This window comes from Amblyraja radiata, chromosome 5 (assembly GCF_010909765.2).
Source record: "Amblyraja radiata isolate CabotCenter1 chromosome 5, sAmbRad1.1.pri, whole genome shotgun sequence".
Lineage (NCBI taxonomy): Eukaryota > Metazoa > Chordata > Chondrichthyes > Rajiformes > Rajidae > Amblyraja > Amblyraja radiata.
Genome location: NC_045960.1, coordinates 74403964 through 74426024, shown reverse-complemented (window position 1 = coordinate 74426024; position 22061 = coordinate 74403964). Strand labels below are relative to the sequence as shown.

The following is a 22061-nucleotide window of genomic DNA, read 5'->3' as shown; positions in this document are numbered from 1 at the left end:
GTCTCTCCCCACCCCCCCCTCCTCCCCTCGGGTCTCCCCCTCTCCTCGCGATCCCCCCCTTCGTCCCCCCTCATCTCACGCCTCGCGCCCCCCCCTCTTCCGTCTCTCCCCCCCCGTCTCTCCGCTCACTCCCCCTCTCCCCTCATGCCCTCTCTCCCCCTCCCCCTCTCTCTCCCCCTCCCTCTCCTTCCACAGACTCACAACTCTCTGTGAGAAAAAGTGTTTCCTCATCTCCGTTCTAAATGGCTTACCCCTTATTCTTAAACTGTGGCCCCTGGTTCTGGACTCCCTCAACATCGGGAACATGTTTCCTGCCTCTAGCGTGTCCAAACCCTTATATGTTTCAATAAATTCCAGAGTATACAAGCCCAGCTGCTCCATTCTTTCAACACATGATAGTCCCGCCATCCCGGGAATTAACCTTGTGAACATACGCTGCACTCCATCAATAGGAAGAATGTCCTTCCACAAATTTGGAGACCAAAACTGCACACAATACTCCAGGTGTGGTCTCACTAGGGCCCTATACAACTGCAGAAGGACCTCTTTGCTCCTATGCTCAACTCCTCTTGTAATAAAGGCCAACATGCCATTCACTTTCTTCATTGCCTGCTGTACCTGCATGCTTACTTTCAGTGACTGATGAACAAGGACCCCCAGATCCCATTGTACTTACCCTTTTCCTAACTTGACACCATTTAGATAATATTCTGCCATCCTGTTTTTGCACCAAAGTGGATAACCTCACATTTATGCACATTAAACTGCACCTGCCATGCATCTGCCCACTCACCCAACCTGTCCAAGTCACCTTGCATCCTCATAACATCCTTCTCACAGTTCACACTGCCACCCAGCTTTGTGTCATCTGCAAATTTGCTAATGTTACTTTTAATCCCCTCATTTAAATCATTAATATATATTGTAAATAGCTGCGGTCCCAGCACCGAGCCTTGCGGTACCCCACTAGTCACTGCCTGCCATTCTGAAAGGGACCCGTTCATCCCTATTCTTTGTTTCCTGTCTGCCAACCAATTTTCTATCCGTCAGCACCATACCCCCAATACCATGTGCTCTAATTTTGCCTACTAATCTCCTATGTGGAACCTTATCAAATGCTTTCTGAAAGTCCATCCACTGCCTCTCCCTTGTCCATTTTCCCCAGTTACATCCTCAAAAAGAAATTCCAGAAGATTAGTCAAGCATGATTTCCCCTTCGTAAATCCATGCTGACTCGGACCGATCCTGCTACTGCTATCCAAATGTGCCGCTATTTCATCTTTTATAATTGACTCCAGCATCTTCCCCACCACCGATGTCAGGCTAACTGGTCTATAATTCCCTGTTTTCTCTCTCCTGCCTTTCTTGAAAAGTGGGATAACATTAGCTACCCTCCAATCCACAGGAACTGATCCTGAATCTATAGAACATTGGAAAATGATCTCCAATGCGTCCACGATTTCTAGAGCCACTTCCTTAAGTACCCTGGGATGCAGACCATCAGGCCCTCGGGATTTATCAGCCTTCAGTCCCATCAGTCTACCCAACACCATTTCCTGCCTAATGTGAATTTCCTTCAGTTCCTCCGTCACCCTAAATTCTCTGGCCACTAGTACATCAGGGAGATTGTTTGTGTCCTCCTTAGTGAAGACGGATCCAAAGTACCTGTGCAACTCGTCTGCCATTTCCTTGTTCCCCATAATAAATTCGCCCTTTTCAGTCATCAAGGGTCCAATTTTGGTCTTAGCTATTTTTTTTGCAGTGTCTTTTAAATTAAAGTGGGATTCTTTTGATGTCCAGTCAATCTAGTTACCTGCAGTCAACATTGTTTAAAACTTCAAACAAAAAGCACATAATTGGTTGCTACAATGTTCAGGGCATACTATGTTTGTTAAACATGTGATATGAAAACAAATAAATGCTTAATAACTCAAATGCTTACTTTATTTTTCAACTAATCGAAAGCAGTGATTTCTTATTTTAACAATTGCAAGCTTAATGTTAATGAAAACTGAAATCAGGCCTTTATTTTTTGATGGTCTGGGTGTCTTGGAATCAACTGGAGCTATTTATTGTCTGAATTGAAAATAAGATTGTGTTTATAATAAACATTACCTGACCACTTTTTAAGCTTCCATTATAATAACATTTCCTGATTCGGAAACACTATGAACAAATAGATAATTTATTTGCAAGTAAAAGGGCAGAAATTCAGTATGACAAAGTGGAATATGAGCAAAATGTTAAAACTCTGTCCTGGATTTCAAATTGACACAGTTGAGTCGTGCATGTTCCATAATCATAGATTTTATATCTATTTAATGGAATTGTTTTGCATTGATTTAAAAATGAAAATGTCAATCAAAAGGTATATCTGTGGATGAGTCATATAGGAGTTGCTGACAGTGATTTACTTCATAACCAAATAATTCAGAGATTTGTAGATATATTGTGTTGCTTATTTTCCTTTAGAAACATCAAATGTTGCCACCTTCTGGAAGATTTAGGATTTGTAAGCTAAAATCAGTTAAAAAAATAAGATTATTGTAGCTGGTTCTTCACATTAGGCTGGATTTTACTGTATCCCCTGCTGCTTGAACTTGCACCTGCATTGCCCAGCAGCCTGTATTTGTCTTTGTATGTCTACTTCCATGTGGTAATTAATTGAAGATCTTATTCTTTCAGCTACTACGTCTGAAAGTGGTATTTTAGATTGAACTAATTCAACTATAAAATAACCTGCAGAGAATTTAATTAAAAACACTAAAATGATTAAACTGCTTAAAGAAAGAATACTCACCATATTATCTGTATACCACTTTTTTCCAACGGGGTTGTTTAGCATTTAAAATAAGGACTTCTGTCTATGTGCTAGTCAGCCCTGGTGTACAGCTGAGAACAGTGTGGCACGCTTGATCTCTCTCCACACCACGCTTGGTACTCTGTTGCTGGGTTTCATTTGGATTGTTTTGGATTTCCACAATGGGTAGAACATAAATCTGAAATGAACTGAACCATCGGGTTCATTATGGAATTGCTGTCTGTCCTCCTGATGATTTCAGTTATTTTTATTTGTGAAGATTCTGTTCCCTTCTGTTAGTACTAGAAGGCAGATCGATAAACCTAAAATTATGATGGAAAAATAAAAGCTTGGCATGCGCTCTCAGAATTTTACTTTCGACTGAAATACTGTTGCTTGATGCTCAAATCCATGGTCATTGGAACGTCTATGCCTTAAGATGGCCTCTTAATGACCCAAAATTTGAAATAATAAATTGAGCCATAGATAAATGGTCTTAACTACTGTGATATGTAGTTTGGCAGTGATAATATACCGTATTTCCCGGGAATGAAGACGCACCTGTGTCGAATTTAACTTGCTAAATTTTGAGAAAAGGATTGCGGGACAAGATCAAGGGTTTGGTTTAGTCCAGGGGTCGGCAACATCGCCTGTGTGCCCCGGGACTGGCTGCAGTTCCCAGATCCCTCGCATCCCCGGAACTGGCTTCAGTTCCCAGATCCCTCGCATCCCCGGGACTAGCTGCAGGCGGGCGGACCGTGGCTGGCTGGCGGGCGGACCGGCAGAAGGCGCTGAGGTGGCGGCTGGTTCGGCTGTCCGGTCCCGGCGGCCGCTCGCAGCCACCCGAGCTACTTCCCACTCCGGCAGCGGTGAGTGAGTGAGTTGCTTCTCAACGCACTTGTCCTCCCTGCAACTTTACCCCTGGCGGCTCAGCCATTTTGTGCAGCCCAGGCCGTGCTGACCCGGGCCAGACTCCCCACACGCTGTGAAAGGAAATTCCCCCCCCCTCCCCAACGGCGCTGTCCTTTTACAGCCGCTTCCCATCAGCTGCCAGCAATGAGGGATAGACTTGGCTATCCCTCAGTACAGCAACATCGTTCTTGATGTTGCTGTACTGGGGGGGGTAGCCAAGTCTATCTTTCTTGGCTAACAACCTAACCTTCGGCCTCCAAGAAGCAGGTAAATTTTCATGCCTTGTTTTTGGGTAAAAAATAGCATCTTTATTGCCGGGAAATACGGTAGCTATTATACTACTAGCGACATACTACTAATTATTGCTTATCATGTTATCATACCTAATTTTGCATTGTTATGAAACAGTTTGTACTTGTACCAGTAATATGGATGAGATATGTTGGGCAAAAAATGTATTTAAGCATATTGATGCTCAGATTTTCATTATCAAGCTATAAACAATTTAAGAGTTAAGTCCCTGTGATGATGTATTATCTTGGTTAAGGCTTGAAACACTTCTATTGGGGTATGTATCTTGGTCACTGTAACGTTTCAATACTTGTCTCTTTTGATTAGTTTAAAAATGTGATGGTGTTCCTTTCCATTCATCTGAAGCAATGGAGTTAGAATTGAGAAATAATTAAAATTTTCAGTCTGATCATCAGAGTATTGAGTATAGAAGGTGGGAGGTTATGTTGTGTTTATAAGTCGTTGGTGAGGCCGCATTCAGAGTATTGGGTTCAGTTCCTGGCACCATGTTATAGGAAAGATGTCAAGCTGGAAAGGGTGCAGAAAATATTTACAAGGATGTTGCCAGGACTCGTGGGCCTGAGCTATAGGGAGAGGTTGAACAGGCTAGGACTTTATTCCTGGGAGTGCAGGCGGATGAGGGGATGAACTTATAAAGTGTACAAAATCATGAGAAGAATAGAACAGGAAGACAGAGTCTCTTGCCCTAAGTAGGGGAATCGAGAACTGGAGGACATAGGATTACGGTGAGGAGGGGAAAGATTTAAAAGGATCCTGAAGGGAAACGTTTTCACACAGTGGGTGTATGGACTGAGCAGTTTATGTAAATGAGATCCCCTTGTGATGTCTGCTAACTGCCACTGCAACTTCAAGTTATTTTTCTCAAACTGGATTTTGTAAAGTTAAAATTGTGAATAACTTGTAAAATATAACATCAATCTGAACAAAACTTGATTTAAAAAATACACCACAGGACAAATATGAGTATGGTGGTCCAAAAATTATAGCGCTATCGTGTACCGCTTTGGCGTAGTTCCGGGAGCACATACGTACGCACGCAGACAGAATCCCAAACAGGATGATAGTTTTAATAGTATATACTAGACCAAGTGGGACCCGTTGGATACCTGTCACACAGGAGGTCTGGTCCCCCAATGCAACCCGTTCCCCCATCGCAATATTTCACCACTCACCCGTTCCCCCAAAGCAATATTCTACCACTCACCCATAGCCCCCAACTGTGCAGGGGCAGCTCATTTCCCCAGAACTCCCTCCCCCTCCTCTTCATCCTCCCTCTTTATAAACTTTAAAAAAATGCAGGCACTTGCTGCAAGGACTTTAAAAAAAAATCCAATTCCACTTCCCTTGCCTCTCCCAGCACTCCCTCCCCCTCTTGTTCAGCCTCCTTCTGCCAGGACTCAGTGTTCTGTTATTGCAACATTGTTGCAAATGAAATGCCACTGTGACATCATAGCTGTAACTGCAACTGCCACTGCAGTGTTCAAGTCATTCTTTCTGAAACTGGATTTTGTAGTTAAAAATGTGAATAACTTGTAAAATGTAACATCAATCTGAACAAAGCTTGATGAAAACACACCACAGGACAATTGTAAGTAAGGTGGTGCAAAAATTGTAGCGCTGTTGTGTACCGTTTTAGTGTAATTTCAGGATATCACACATGCAGACATCAAAACATGCAAGATCAGAGTTTTAGTAATATACTAGACCAAGTGGGACCCGTTGGGTCCCTGCCGCACAGGAGGTCTGTTCCCCCAACGCTACCTGTTCCCCCAACACAATAGTCCGCCACTCACCCGTCCCCCAACGCAATATTGGACCATTCACCCTTAGCCCCCCAAGGGAGGCCAGGTCCCCCAACACAACCCGTTCCCCAACGTAAGATTCCACCACTCATCCGTTCCCCCAGCTGCGGGAGGCGTGGCGCGAGCGTACTTGTGCTGGCCGCGGGGCTTTAGTCCACAGCGGCGGGGGGGGGGGGGTGGGGGCGGCGCCTGGAGGCAGGTGGGCCTGGATTTGTCGGCATGTGGGCATTGTGACGTCAACAGCTGGTGAGCGCCGTTTAGATTTTTAAAAATTGAGTTTTGTGAACAATTATATTCAAAATCTGGGGAAACAATTGACTTAGGAGTGGATTTCTGAACTCATAAGTAAAATCCCTACCGAAATGGTAAAAATCTCCGCGTTTTTGCGTCCTGTTTTCGAGGAGATACGTTTCACATGCAAAATAACACACACATCCACACACACACAGAGTTTTAAAAGTATAGAGATAGATAGATAGATAGATAGATAGATAGATAGATAGATAGATAGATAGATAGATAGATAGATAGATAGATAGATGTTTTAGTAGTATGTAGATGGATAGATAGATAGATGTTTTAGTAGTATGTAGATGGATAGATAGATGGATGTTTTAGTAATATATAGATAGATGGGCCAAACACAGGCAGATGGGACTAGTGTAGATGGGGCATGTTGGTTAGTGTGGATAATTGGGTCGAAGGGCCTTTTCCCACTCTGTATGACTGATTTTATTTCTTCTTGCAGGTCAGCACTTCACCAGCCAATATCGCATCGTCCTCGGTTACTTCTTTGTGGAAACAAAGGATCTGGTCAAAGTTCACATCTTGCTCCTGCTTTGCTCCATTCGCTTGAGAAATTCTCTGTACACAGACTAGATTTGCCAGCATTGTACTCTGTTAGTGCCAAAACGCCAGAGGAGTCATGTGCACAGGTGAGAATGATGGAAGAAAACCTATTCCATGTGATTCATATGTTGACCCTTCAATCTAAATGAAAACCTTAAATGCTTTTTTTTTTCTCTCTCTCTGCTTCCCTTTTATTCCTCTTTCTCCGGAGTCAATTATTCTCTCCCCCCTCCCACCCCTATCCCAATATTTTCCCTTGATTATTCATCCTATTTAGGTGTTCCGCGAGTCACGCCGAACAGTACCGAGCGTAGTTTATGTGCCTCACATTAGAGAGTGGTGGGATGCAATCAGTGATACAGTGAGAGCTACTTTCCTGACCCTGCTTCAGGACATACCACCATTTTCCCCAATTTTAATATTGGCTACCTCTGAAACAACATATGCTGAGCTACCAGATGAGGTAGGACATGAACTTCATCACACTACGTATTTTCATTGACTGTTGTATGATAAATATATGCAGATATGTGTTCAGAAGCCTTTATTAAATAATCGTAAGTAAAGAGATCCTTTGCCAGATGTTGCAGACAAAGATGGGTAAGACTATAAATGTATTTCCAGCATTGAATTATAGCTAATCCCGAGTGTCCAAATTTGATACTTTGTTGGTAGTACATTATTGATGTTGGAAGATGAGAATAAATACTACAGTTCGCACTCGATGAAATTTCTAGTTTCACAGTGACACAAAGACAAAATTTTCCAGTCAATAAACGTGCCACGAAATGTTGCACTGTGTTTTTTAATTTCCTACCAAAAACTCTTGAAGATTAAAGTTATTCAAAAAAGTAACATACGAAAGTATTAAGTGCTTAACACTTAAATCATTTCAAAAAGATAAATTGGCTAAGACTTGCCGTTGTCACCTACCGCCATTTACTTCTCATAAGCGTTTCCATTGTAATGTGCCAAATACAATGTGGCATTGGGTATTAGGACACGTTTTCTTAGCCTAATTACGAAGGTTTTCTGCAAGATTGCATTCCATGAGGAGCTCAACAAGGAAATGTAGGGGAATAACAAGTGAATATCTCAAAGCTTGGCATTTATGTATGGAAATTTAAAAAATGTAGCGCATTCTGGAACTTGTGGCATTGCACTACAAAAATTGGGCCCTTTTCGCAGTTTTTAAGTATTTCTTATTGATGTAAGTCAAAGCTGAAATTATTATTTATATTGTAATGCATTACAAAAGTAATTAGTGTTTTTCTAAAACATAAGTCATCAATATGTGCGCAGTACTTCTCAGTCATCGGACCCCATCGGATGCCCTGCAAGTTCTGAACATTGAAAAAAACAAGCATACTGAAATGTTGCTGTGAAGCTAAATTTTTCATAATATCCTAAATCCAAGATTGGAAATTGGCAAGATTACAATTTGTCCTTTCTGTTTGCACTACTGATTACCACTATCACAAATGTGCAAAGTAATGTCCTGACTCATGCCGTTTTCTTGGCTACTAAAATGAGCTAAACGGTTAAAGGACCGTCAAGTACATGAATTGCAAGTAAATTGTATGTCATAACAGTGAAAATTGTGCAATACATGAGCATGACTAAACATGCGTTACTTCTGTCTAAATGAAGATTTGTTTGTAATGTGCCATCCTATTATTAATATTGCAAAAATTTATGAACACATTTAAACCAAAAGTTTGCTATGAGAATCATTTTTCTTTTGAACATGTAGGTAAAATGCATTTTTGAAATCAGTTATGGGGAAGTTATAGACTTACAGAGACCTACTGAAGGAGAACGAACAGAATTCTTTGAAGATTTGATATTAAACCAAGCAGCAAAGCCTCCACCTAGGAGGAAAAAGTCTGGTAAGAGCTACTGGCAGAGGAAGACAAGTGATGTGTTTATCACGATGTTCAGATTACACGTGTTATAATATAATGTTAACAAAGCTAAATATTGTTTACACTGCAGCCATGGACTAAAATTGTTTTCATATTGTTCTTAATCAGATCATTACAATATTATTTTTATACCTTCACTGTTGTGCTGTCAACAAAAGCTAACCCAGTTTTGATTTGGCAAGTAAGTTTAAACTAGGATTTTGATCATTTAAAGGATGATAGCCCCTTGATACTTTGGGAAACAAGATCCATTAGCTCAACCTCAAGGAGCATTACATAGTTAACCACCAGAAGTAATTAGTATTTGACAATTATGGGAATTTGTTTGGGCACAAAATGGTTATTGTACCTGGCGAATAACTAATATAATGTTTTTGTATAAGCCTCTAGGGAATTAACAGTCTTAATCTGCAACAAGTAAGAATGTCATTGTTACATTTCATATCTATTTCTCATGATCTTTATTTCCATTCCTTAGTTCTTCTTTGGCCATTGAAACTGATTTCCAGTATTTTATTTTAAAAACGTGTAATTTCAGCTTGCATTAACTTTAACTTGTTACTGTATCTAAGCCTTTAGCATGGCAAATATGCACAAATTGTATTTCATATACTTTTCTGTCAAATATGACACTATTTATCATTTGTCTAGGTTGTTTTTATTTCATTCTCACCAAGCAAATAGGCATGATTGTCGAGAAGATGCATCCAAAATCTATATTCCTGTATTCCCCTCTGCCCACTTCCTTCAGCCTCAGCTGGCATTGCTGGAGTCATGATTACAAAATAACTTGACATCCGGCAAAGACATCCAGCTCCTTAAATCAACAACTTTTAGGCTGGCCCTGTGGCTTGCAGCAAAGTGTGACATTTAAAAAAGTAGCACCAAAAAGCACTCTGCACCCAACACATCCCCAGCCCATTCCCCAGAAAAAATGGTGGTAGACTTGAGAGTGATTTGTGAAGTAAATTCAAAACCAGAAAATCTTATTTGTTCCATATATTAGAGAGCCAAATAAAACCATCTTTCAAGAGGTTGGCTTGCAATAACAGCGGGTTCAAAATTACCCTTCATAGTTACCACACTGTTGCCAGTTAACATTGTCCAGCTTTATCTATTTTGCCAGTCTTGTACCCAAATTTGCATAGTTTCTGCTGTTGACAAACCTGAGGAGCAAAACCAATATTCCACGAACACAAAAGGGATCTAGTTGGGCAGAAAGTTGAATTGTTGGGCACGCATCTAGGAGTTTTCCCATACCAGAAATTCTATGCATTTACGTATTTTTGTGGAAATACCAATTTTCTGCTTTGATCCCAAATCAGATAACCTGAGCAGCCTTAGCAGGTGGTTTAGGTTTATTAATGTCACATGTACCGAGGTACAGTAAGAAGCTTTCCTATCAAATCAGATAATACAATACAATAATATAATCACGTCACACTACAGTAGGTAGACAAAGGGAAAAATAGAGTACAGAATATAGTTGTCAGTGTTGTAGCGCATTAGTTCCATAGGTAAAGTCCATTTTCTGCAGTGGATAGGAGGTGAAGTGGATAGTACACAAGTTTATGGAAGCACCCTTCAGAAGCCTGATAACAGAGGAGAAGAAGCTGTTCCTAAGTGGTGGTTCGACTTTTCAAACTTTTGAACTTTCTGCCCAATGGAAGCAGGGAGAAGAAGGAATGACCGGGGTGGAACACATCTTTGGTTATGTTGGCTGCTTTAATTGAGGCAGCATGACATCTAGATGGAGTCAGTAGTGGGAACTCTGGTCTGTGTAATGGACTAGGCTACATCCACATCTGCAATTTTTTACGGATTTGGGCAGAGCTATTCCCAAAGCAAGTGGGGATGCGATCCAATAGTATGCTTTCTGCTCTGCCTCTCTGATAACTATGCTTTTATATAACCATATACCAATTACAGCACGGAAACAGGCCATCTCGGCCCTTCTAGTCCGTGCTGAACATTTACTCTCACCTAGTCCCATCTACCTGCACTCAGACCATAACCCTCCATTCCTTTCCCGTCCATATACCTATCCAATTTATTTTTAAATTATAAAAACGAACCTGCCTCCACCACTTCCACTGGAAGCTCATTCCACACAGCTACCACTCTCTGAGTAAAGAAGTTCCCCCTCATGTTACCCCTAAACATTTGTCCCTTAATTCTCAAATCAAGCGTATTTTAGCGACCTCTGGGTGGTTTTGCCCAGATCAAAACTTTGTTAGCTTCTGTTGATAATACAATATGGTGTCAAAAAGATGCATGCTGCTTGTTTCTTTATCTGGCAGTTTTTAAACATTGTTCAGGTCAAGGAGCAATACGACAGAATATTTAAATACTGTAGCTAACTGGATGCTTTTGATGTGAAAGATGCTAAGTTTCATATTGACAATTAGTTATATTCAGTTTAATTCTGAAGGTTTGCAACTATCAAACTACAATGTGTACCTCTTTGGTTCTCCTTAATACCCAAAACTTTTATGTACAATTTATTATTTCTACCGATAAGACAATCAGCTTGTAAATCGTGGAGAGCCAACACCTATGGGAAGTAGAAACAAGGAATTGTAGATGCTGGTTTACAAAAAAAGGCACAAAGTGTTGAAGTAACTCAGGAAGAAGGGCCCGACCCAAAATGTCACCTATCCATGTTCTCCAGAGATGTTACCTGACCCACTGAGTTACTCCAGCACTTTGTACCTATGAGAAATGTTCAGAATACCATGCAGCAGATAGTTGTTGCAACCTAACACTCAATGGTGTTAGTAACATACATACTTATGATAAACTGATATAGTGGGGCATTATTCAGCATTTTGGTTTAAGCGGCTTTGTTGTTTATCTCAATATTAATTTGTAGCTATTCAGATAGAATTGTCATCTTTTAAAATATTTGCAAAGGAATGTTTGCAAAGGGACATTTCTCCCATCTTCCTCGTCGCAGGTGCATGAATAGTTGAATGTGCAGGAAGCACACTCAACCTTGAATCAGTTCCCAGTTCAAGTCCCCTTCTAATGACTTCAGCACAAAATCTAGGCTGGCACTCTTATATGCACTACATTGTCGGTCTTATTTTTGAGATCGTATGCCTAATTTACTAGTGACATAATGAATATGGCAGGGGATATATTCCTGATGTCCTTCCCAACATCTATCATTCAGTCAACATTTCTTTAATAGCCTACATCAGGGCTCGAAACTAACGGTTGCCCGGGTGCCAATGGCGACCTAAAATCCCGCCGGGCAACCTAAAAGCTGTGCCATTTTCCCCGGCTTGGCAAGCACCCGGGACTCCTATCGTTCAACTCTGAGCGGGGGCCCCACTCTCTATCACTCTCTCCGTCTCCACCCGCCATCCGTATCCGTGTCCGGGCCGCGGTTCTCTGTTCTCCACTCTCCGCCCGCTCCTCATCCGCCGGCACGGCCGGCCGCCTTGCACTTGCGCACTGCCTTGGCCTGCACATCCTCCCCCTGCACATGCGCACCACCACGGCCAGCACATCATCGGCCGCCCTGCAACTGGTTGGCGCCGGGCACTTTCTCCCTCCCTTTGCATTGTGGAAGATCTGGCCGCCATTGCTGTCCGGTCGCCGCGACCGCTGAAAACCAACGCAGAATCACTCCCTGGAGCTGGAGTACCTCCCTGGAGTAACTTTTGCTTCTTAGTTTCCTGGACCTCCAAAAATATTCCAAATGGAACTGGTGGATCCCAAACTCGGAAAAATAACAGTCTATTGCACTTTATCTGTTTCTTTATCGTGTATATATATGGTCTATGGTATATAGACACACTGAACCTTTATCTCCTGTTCTGTATTATGTTTACATCTGTTGTGCAGAACAAGCAAGAATTTCATTGTCCTATCTAGAACACATGGCAATAAAACCCTTGACCTGGACTTAAGCAAAAAAGGGTTCTTGGGAAAAAAGAGCCATCTTAAATTGCGTCTGGTTTGGTAACTATGGTAGGGTGAAGACTTAATTGTGCGGGGGAACTCCATGGAGCAGTCAGCAACTCTGGATAGAAGAAATTGGGTGACATTTCGGGTAGATGCCCTTCTTTAGATTTCCTCTGGTTTTAGTGTTTTTAGTTTAATTTAAAGATACAGCGTGGAAACAGGCCCTTCGGCCCACCGAATCCACACCGATCACACGTACAGTAGTTCTATCCCACACATTAGCGACGTAAGTCAAGAGTCAAGAATGTTTTATTCTCTCATGTCCCAGTTAGAACAATGAAATCCTTACTTGCAGCAGCACAACAGAATATATAAACATAGTACTCTGTAAACAATGTTATAAACGAGAAAACAAAACAGTGTATATTTATATATAAATATATAACTATATAAATATATATATGTGTGTGTGTGCGTATAATATATATACCCACCCACACAATTTCCCTCCTGGGATTAATAAAGTTCTATCGGATAGTATTGTGTGTGTCGGAAGGAACTGCAGATGCTGGTTTGAACTGAAGATAGACAGAAAAAGCTGGAGTAACTCAACGGGTCAGACAGAATCTCTGGACAAAAGGAAAATATTACATTTTGGGTTAGGTCTGAAAAAGATTCCTGCACACCTTTGGAATGTGGAAGGAAACAAGAGCACCCAAAAAAAACCCATCCGATCAAAGAGAAAAGGAACAAACTCCATACAGACAGCACCCATACTCAGGATCAATTCTGGGTCTTTGGCACTTTTAGGCAGCAACTTTATGGCCAATGTACTGCCCCATAGTCTTGTACTGAATTAAAACATGCAGTAGCTGTAAAGGGGGACATAGCGTCACTTAGAGATTAGGTGTCCTTGAGACTCTTGAAAGGCGCCCATAAATAAAATGTATTATTATTATTATTATTAAGACTGAAAATGGATAGTTTCTTTTTTTTTTGGTAACCAAAGTTATCAACATATAATTTTTTGTGTGTTGGAAAACAAAATATAGTGGCACAGCTGGTGGACTTGCTGCCTCACACGCCAGAGATCTGTGTTCGATCCTGTCCTCTGTGTTGAATTTGCACATTCTCCCTGCAAGCGTGTGGTCCTCCCACATCCCAAAGACGCATTGGTTTTGTAGGTTAACTTGTGTCTGTAAAATTGCCCCTAACGTGCAGGGAGTGGGTGAGGAAAGTGGATAACAGAACTTGTGTGAATGGGTAGACAAATATGCTGGAGAAACTCAGCGGGTGAGGCAGCATCTATGGAGCGCAGGAAATAGGCGACGTTTCGGGTCGAGAACCTTCTTCAGACTGATGTGAAGGTGGGGGGCCGAAAGAAGAAAGGAAGAGGTGGAGACAGTGGGCTGAGGGAGAGCTGGGAAGGGGAGGAGAAAGCAGGGACTACCTGAAATTGGAGAAGTCAATGTTCATACCGCTGGGGTGTAAACTGCCCAAGCGAAATATGAAGTGCTGCTCCTCCAATTTACAGTAGGCCTCACTCTGGCCATGGAGGAGGCCCAGGACAGAAATGTCTGATTCGGAATGGGAGGGGCAGTTGAAGTGCTGAGCCAACGGGAGATCAGGTTGATTATTGCGGACCGAGCGTAGGTGTTGGGCGAAGCGATCGCCAAGCCTACACTTGGTCTCACCGATGTAGAGCAGCTAACATCTCGAACAGCGGATGCAATAGATGAGGTTAGAGGAGGTGCAGGTGAACCTCTGCCGCACCTGGAAAGACTGCTTGGGTCCTTGAATGGAGTCAAGGGGGGAGGTAAAGCGACAAGTGTAGCATTTCCTGCGGATGCAAGGGAAAGTGCCAGGAGAGGGTGTGGTTTGGGTGGGAAGGGACGAATTGACCAGGGAGTTACGGAGGGAGCGGTCTCTGCGGAAAGCTGACAGGGGAGGAGATGGGAAGATGTGGCCAGTGGTGGGTGGGATCCCGTTGGTAGACAAAAAAGCTGGAGAAAATCAGCTGGAGAGGCAGCATCTATAGAGCGAAGGAATAGGCGACGTTTCGGGTTGAGACGCTTCTTCAGACCGATGTCAGGGGGGGGGACCGGAAAAAGAAAGGAAGAGGCGGAGACAGTAGGCTGTGGGAGAGCTGGGAATGGGAGGGGAAGGAGGGAGAAAGCAAGGACTACCTGTAATTGGAGAAGCCAATGTTCATACTGCTGGGGTGTAAACTACCCAAACGAAATATGAGGTGCTGTTCCTCCAATTTGCAGTGGGCCTCACTCTAGCCATGGAGGCCCAGGACAGAAAGGTCAGATTCGGAATGGGAGGGGGAGTTGAAGTACTGAGCCACCGGAAGATCAGGTTGTCTATTGCGAACTGAGTGGAGGTGTTTTGCGAAGCGATCGCCAAGCCTGCACTTGGTCTCACCGAGGTTGATCATATGCTGAATAATCCAACCACATTTTTGTTTGGAAGTGGAAAGAAATATTAGAAATTGCATTCATTGCAACGTGTAAAAAGAGTTGATATACTGTATATACTGTATTATAATTTTGCTGCATGTCATTGTGCTATATATCATGTCTTGATTGGTGAATATGTTTAGTTTGTGACTTGATTTGAAGCAGAAATAATATGTGAATGCTTCATTGAGCATAATTCCGACTGGTAACTACGCACTTCGTCCGAGCACATTATCGCACGCGTCATGCAAGCCTTCTTAAATGACCACCTAAACTGTCATTTGGCAACTTAAAAAGCTGCCTAGGTTGTCCGGCTGACAACAGATAAAAAAAGTTAAGTGAGAGTCCTGCTACATGATCATTATCACCTTTGACTGCAAGTGCCTGCTTGCAGACAAATTGAATGCGTTGTTTTTACAGTAACTGCACTTCAAAAATGATGCCATTAAGCTGGAAAGATTGCAGAGAAGATTTAGTTTAAATTAGTTTAGAGATACAGTACTAGGATTTTGCCAGGACTTGAGGCTCTGAGTAATAGGAATATGCTGGGCAGGGTAGGACTTTATTCTTTGGAACACAGGATACTGAAGAGTGATCTTACTGAGGTGCATAAAATGATGGTGGTTGGTATATAGAACGAGCTGCCAGATGAAGTAGTTGAGGCATGTAACGACAATTTCTAAAATTTTCAATGTCCAACTTTTAATTACCGTTGCTACTCGGGGATGTGGTGGAGATATAGTTTACGCACTAACAGATAGCAAAAGCGAATCTTCCAGTCGTTGTTTCTTGATTAATTGGTCTTTTATTGAAGTAACACAAAACAAAGAACTAATTCATAACTTTTCGTTCTTACTAACTGTTTCTTCCATGTGGCGTCTCGTGAACATGAACGTGATTGTGGTAAAACTGTTGTCCTCACCATCCCTCAAGGCAAACTAAAAAAACTCCCAATCTATGAGTCTGCGCTAGCCTCCTCAGATGTAGACACGCCCATCAATGTATGTAATCCCACCCACAAGCTAGGAAAAAGGTACAGAAATACTAACCTAAAGTAACTAACCTAAGCATAAATGCTTCCTACAAGGCAGGTATAATAATAAAAAAAACATTTGGACAGATACATGGATAGGAAAAATTATTGTCACATGTACCGAGATACAGTGAAAAACTTTTGTTGCATGTTAACTGGTTAGTGGAAAGACAATTCATGATAACGATCGAGCCATTCACTGTGTGCAGATGCATGATACATGAGAATAAGCCAGTAAGATACAAGATAAAGCCAGTAATGTCTGATCAAAAATAGTCTGAGGGTCTCCAATGAGGTAGATAATAGTTCAGGACTGCTCTCTAATTGCGGTAGGATGGTTCAGTTGCCTGATGAGCTGGGAAGAAAAGACCCTGAATCTGGAGGTGTGCATATTCACATTTCTATTCCTTTTGACTTTTCTTAATGAAGATGTGAAATGCAAGTGCAAGTTTCTTTCATTCTTGTTGTATATTTTCCACTGGATGATCACTTGTCAAGTGGGGTTTTAAAGGCAGAAGATGCTTTCAGAATGTTACCCATGGTTCAAATCTAGCAGCAGACCAAGCAATGTCCTAAAATTGGTGGCATCAAAGTAAGAAACAGCGAGCATTTCTCAGCATGCTCCAGCCACTTGCATCTCGCAAAATCCACAAAAACATCTCCCATGAGTAACCCAAACCTAATGCCAAGTAACTGACCACGACCAGTGAAAATTATAATGGTCTGAGTAAAGATCTAGGATGTTGTGCATTATGTTACAGTGTTCTCACTGCTGGTCCAGAATCTGGGATGATAAAACTGGCTACACCACCAGAATAGCCATTCCCGATATAAGATGCCAATATCAAAAAGGAAGAGACTCTAATCTGAAAACTGCAAAGGCTAATGACCTACCGGTTCAAAGGACAGCACAGTGGTGCAGCTGATAGAGCTGCTGCCTCACAGCGCCTGAGACCTTTGTTCAATTCCGACCTCGAGTGCTGTCTGTGTGGAGTTTGCATGTTCTCCCTGTGACCGCGTTGTATCTTCTGGGTGCTCAGGTTTCCTCCCACATCCCCAAAACTTCAGGTTTGTTGGTTAATTGTTTTTTGTAAATTTCTTCTTGTTTGTAAGCACTGGATGTGAAAGTTGAATAACATAGAACTAGTATGAATGGGTGATTGATGGTCGATGTGGACTCAGTAGGCCAAAGGACGTGTTTCCATGCTAAATCTCTCAACTAAACTAAACAACTTGCATTGTTGGATTATCACCAACACAATTGTTCAAAAATACAAGGGCAATGGCATTGCTGATTATGGAAACATAAAACAAATGTGTTTGTTCTAATGTCTATTTGATCTTGCTTTTATGAAATGCCATCTTGAATCAAGATATCAGAACCAAGATGATCATATTTTAAAATCCTACACAGTCTAACGGTATTAGTTGACAACCATAATCAACCAAGACTAAATTAATCAGGAACAATCTTTCTTCAAGCTCCGCAAAGAGTACTTTTTCCATAACCTTTCCATGAATAATATCAATAGGTCTGTAAACTGCAAATGAGGGATAAACTACACAGTGTCCTCCCAGATCAAAGAATTCCTAGGATTTTATCCTAATGTTTACATTTGAAATAAAACCTGAACAATTACATTGCACTTTTCTATGATTATATCTTTTTTCCCAGCTTTGTTTGCATTGGAAGTCCTCCCACCTGCAATGCCCCCTTCACCAAGACAACTATCAGAGGATGAAATAAAACGAATGGAAGAACAAGAGGAAAATACCTTTCGGGAACTTCGGCTATTTCTCAGGGATATTACCAAAAGACTTGCCACTGACAAACGATTTAATATCTTTAGTAAACCTGTGGATATTGAAGAGGTAAATTAATTGCAACTACAAATGAAACATTTTAAAAGCTGATTATAAGGAAAGTTTTGACCAGGGACCCTTTCAGTAATTCCCTCTATTCTGATTCCGTGAGCGTATCAGATTACAAATGCAATAAGGACAATGTAATGATGACCTATATGAAGCTAGATCTTTTCAGCTTTGATTCTGCTTTTGGCTAAATTGCATCCAGGAATGATACTAAGGTTGTGCCAAGGACGGGCTAAATTAAAAGGGAGACCATTGCAAGTTGAAGAAAATCATCTTAAGTTGAGTTAAAAATAAAGGTATAACCATGGGAAGAAAGGCAAGTACTTAGTCAATTGAAGTGAGTAAATCACAGAAGTAAAATTAATAGGGGAATAATTGGGAATAAAATGCTAGAAGGGAGTAGTAAATGTTGCAGAGGTGTAAAATTCATTTGTTGATCAAAACGTAAAATATAAAGTTTAGAGAGGGAACAAATACGTGGAGGTTTCTCAGTTTAAATGTACAGCCGATTGATTCAAGGTGAATTATCCAGTTGAAATGGCTGGGGTTATTGGATGTAAGTAGCATGCAAATCCAAGCTTTCTGCTGTGCCTTGGTAACGAGACAATAATAAACCTAAACAGAGATATAGGGGGGGGGGGAAACTGTTGCATGGTACCAAAGTTTAAAAAAAATCAACATGATTAGAATCAAAACCTTACATGTGTACACAAATTAGTGCAAGGAGAAAGGAAATGAAGAATATTGTGTTTAGGTTTTCATTGCGCCTCTCTACAGGTGACAATAATATAATAAGCCTAAACCCAGATACAATGAAAAGCTTTGCTTTGCATGCTATATAATTAGATCAGATAAAACTGTAGATAAGTACAATCATGTCAAAATCAAGTACAATAGGTAGAGCAAAGTGGAAGATACCGAGAATGTAATTGTCGGTATTGCAAAGCATCAGTTCCAAAGCAAAGTCCAACGTCTGCAATGGCATAGAGGTGAAATGCACGATACTCCAGCTTATGGAAGGACCATTCAGAAGCCTGATAACTGAGGGGGAGAAGCTGTTCCTGAACTGATGGTGCACGCTTCCAAGCTTCTCTGCCTTCTGCCCAATGGGAGCAGAGAGAAGGAATAACCAGGGTAGGACAAGTCTTTGATTATATTGGCTACTTTTCTGAGGCAGTGTGAAGTGTAGATGGAATCGATGGTGGGGTGTCTTGTCTGTATGATGGACTGGGCTACATCTACGACTCTGCAATGTCTTCTGATCTTGGGCAAAGCTATTCCCAAACCAAGCTTTGATGCAACCCAACAGTGTGCTTTCTATGATGCATCTATAGATGTTTGTAAGAGTCATTGGAGACATGTAGAATTTCTTCAGTCTCCTCGGGATGTAGAAGCACTGGTGTGCCTTCTTGGCTGTTGCATCAATATCTTTGGTCTCTGACAGATTACTGGTGGTGTTGCAGCTACTGAGAAGGTGCAGATTTAAAAAAAGTTTTAAGTTCTGCAATGGGCTAGATCAGGGGGTCAGAAATACATTTGTTAGCTTGTGGGTAGTCTGTCCAAGAATGATAACTGGAGAAGATGCTGATGAATCTGGGGTAGTTGCTTTCAAGCCTGATTGAAGAAAGAGATTGATGGAGTTTCTTAGTGTTAGCTGTTTTCCCCAGGTGGCATAAAGTATAGATAGATTCAATGGCTGAGAAGGCAGGCTGGTTTAGCTGAGGTAGTGGACATTAACGACTTTTTGAAATTTGTGGTGGTTTGGGTGGAGCAGTTATCAAATTAAGCTGTGATGCTTTCCGATAGGATCCTTAATTAGTGGAATATTAGGGATAGGAGTTGGTATAAACTAGAAACAAACAGAGGAAATAGAAAAGCGGGTAATTCTGCTATAACGCATGTTTCAATAACACAAGTTATAAGGAGAGTGATGACACAGGAATCAATATTTTATATTATGTGGCACAATTGATTATAACTATATTGATTTGAAAATAGAAAAAATTTAAGTTACGAGAAATTGACAACGAGGAAAAAAAAGCTTCTTGGATTTAAACTGCATAGAGGACAAAATAATCTGTTTCCATGTAACCTCTGGGAGTATTAAGACACCATATTCTTAAAAACACAATTGCAACTTTAACCATAGATGGCCATTGAAATCGACAAGCAATCACTTCTTTTGATACTTTTGCGAAGGTATTCTTTTAATCAATGTAACATACAGCCTTTAGTATTTTTAACTTGCAGTAGCGAAATTAAACTTGCTATTGAATAGATCTTTATTTTTGTGAATTCTACAGGAAAAATAACTGCTCTTTTTAAAATAAATCCAACTTATAGGTTTCCGACTATTTGGAAGTCATCATTCAACCAATGGATTTATCAACCATGATGATGAAAATTGATAACCACAAGTATGAAACAGTGAAGGATTTCCTGATAGATATTAACCTCATCTGTAGTAATGCTCTTGAATATAATCCTGATAAAGTTCCTGGAGGTAAGATGGGATTTAAGATACCAGAGTAGTGAGCTCTAGCCAACTAGCATACTAATTGTGACTTAACGAAATAAACAAAATTCCTGATTTAGGTCTCAAATCACACAACACTACAATAAGTAAATAAACATTATGTGCATATGTTGATCTGAAGTTGTTAATATAAAATCTACCAATCATCCATCAGAACACGGAAAATAAGGAGAGTACTGTGTTATCCTGCAACCTAGGTTCAAATTCATTGTACTGTAAGAATAGTGGTTTTCTGTATGTATGTTGAAAAGTGAAAGTTCATTTTTTCTTGAAGATTTGTAGTCTCAATACTCTGATGGTTTGCCATATTTGGTATGAAACTCAGACATGTTCAGGATGGCGGTGTGGAGAAGTGGAAAATGTATCGGGGATTGCACTTCTGAGTTTTGAATTTATGTAGGTTCATTAATGTCCGAAAAGTAGAGGGAGGCCTTATTTTTCAACGGGTCGCTAGGAGATTTTTGGTTGGAAGCTGCGTGGAAATGGGCCCCTCAGGCCAGTTCGTCTGCGGCAACTATCAAGCATCCATTTTTATACGAACCTTATCCTAACCCATTTTATTCTCCTCAAATTCTCATTACCCATCCACCCCACCTTCATCTCCCCATACTCTTGAACTTACTTGTACTCTAGAGGTAATTTTCAATGGCCAATTAATCTACATATTCACTGGAATTTGGCTTATATTCACTGGCATTTAGGATGAGAGGGGATCTTATAAACATATAACATTCTTAAGGGATAGGACAGGCTAGATGTAGGAAAAATGATCCCATTGTTGGGGGAGTCCAGAACCAGGAGTCACAGTTTAAGTAAGTGGTAGGCCATTTAGAACTGAGATGAGGAAAAACGTTTTTACCCAGAGAGTTGTGAATCTGGGGAAATCTGCCACAGAAGGCAGTGGAGGCTAATTCACTGGATGCTTTCCAGAGAGAGTTAGATATAGCTTTTGGAGCTAATGGAATCAAGGGATATGGGGAGAAATGAACGGGGTACTAATTTTGGATGATCAGCCACGATTGTATTGAATGGCGATGCTGGCTCGAAGGGCCGAATGGCCTACTCCTACACCTATTTTCTATGTTTCTACCAACCAGCGCATTTTTGGGATGTGGGAGGAAGCTGGAACACCCGGAGAAAGTCTACGCAGTCAATGTCAGAACATGCAAACTCCTCTTGTCGTCGTAACCTTTTGTAAATAAAAATCTAAAATGGAGGTTGTTAGATTACCTAGCACAAAATATGTTCCTTGAACACATACATTCACTTTAAAGTAGCCAAAGTAGATATTAAAAATCAATTACCCAATTTTAAATAGCCATTATTCTTTTGAAGGATATTTTGCATCTTTTGCTTATAAAAGCAAAATAGTTCAGATGCTGTAAACCTGAAATGAACCCAAAATGTGAGAAATGCTCAACAAGTTGGGCAGCATCTGTGGAGAGAAACATGTTATGACTCAGATTTTGCAAAAATAACATTATCAACGTTCACATTACTCCTTGTGACTGACAGCAACTTCACAACTTTTTATGGGTGGGCTTTTTCACGCCGCCCAACGTGATGCTTCTTTTACATCCTTAGGCCCTTCAACGCGCAGGGCCTTGATGCGGAGGATCCTACCAGCTTTTTCCCTCACAAGTTCC

At 41.1% G+C, this 22061-nt stretch overlaps 1 protein-coding gene across 4 annotated transcripts in view; it reads left to right on the top strand.

The window, feature by feature from the left end:
- The window catches only part of atad2b (ATPase family AAA domain containing 2B), a 139202-nt gene that overhangs the window by 81971 nt on the left and 35170 nt on the right, over positions 1-22061 (top strand). For 2 of the 4 annotated variants that reach the window (XM_033021540.1, XM_033021541.1), the window contains exons 18-22: positions 6575-6761; positions 6953-7138; positions 8429-8564; positions 17683-17879; positions 20223-20382. In XM_033021540.1, the coding sequence (XP_032877431.1) occupies positions 6575-6761; positions 6953-7138; positions 8429-8564; positions 17683-17879; positions 20223-20382 (866 nt within the window). The remainder of the gene's footprint in view (positions 1-6574; positions 6762-6952; positions 7139-8428; positions 8565-17682; positions 17880-20222; positions 20383-22061) is intronic. The other 2 variants (XM_033021543.1, XM_033021542.1) reach the window with 1 other exon arrangement.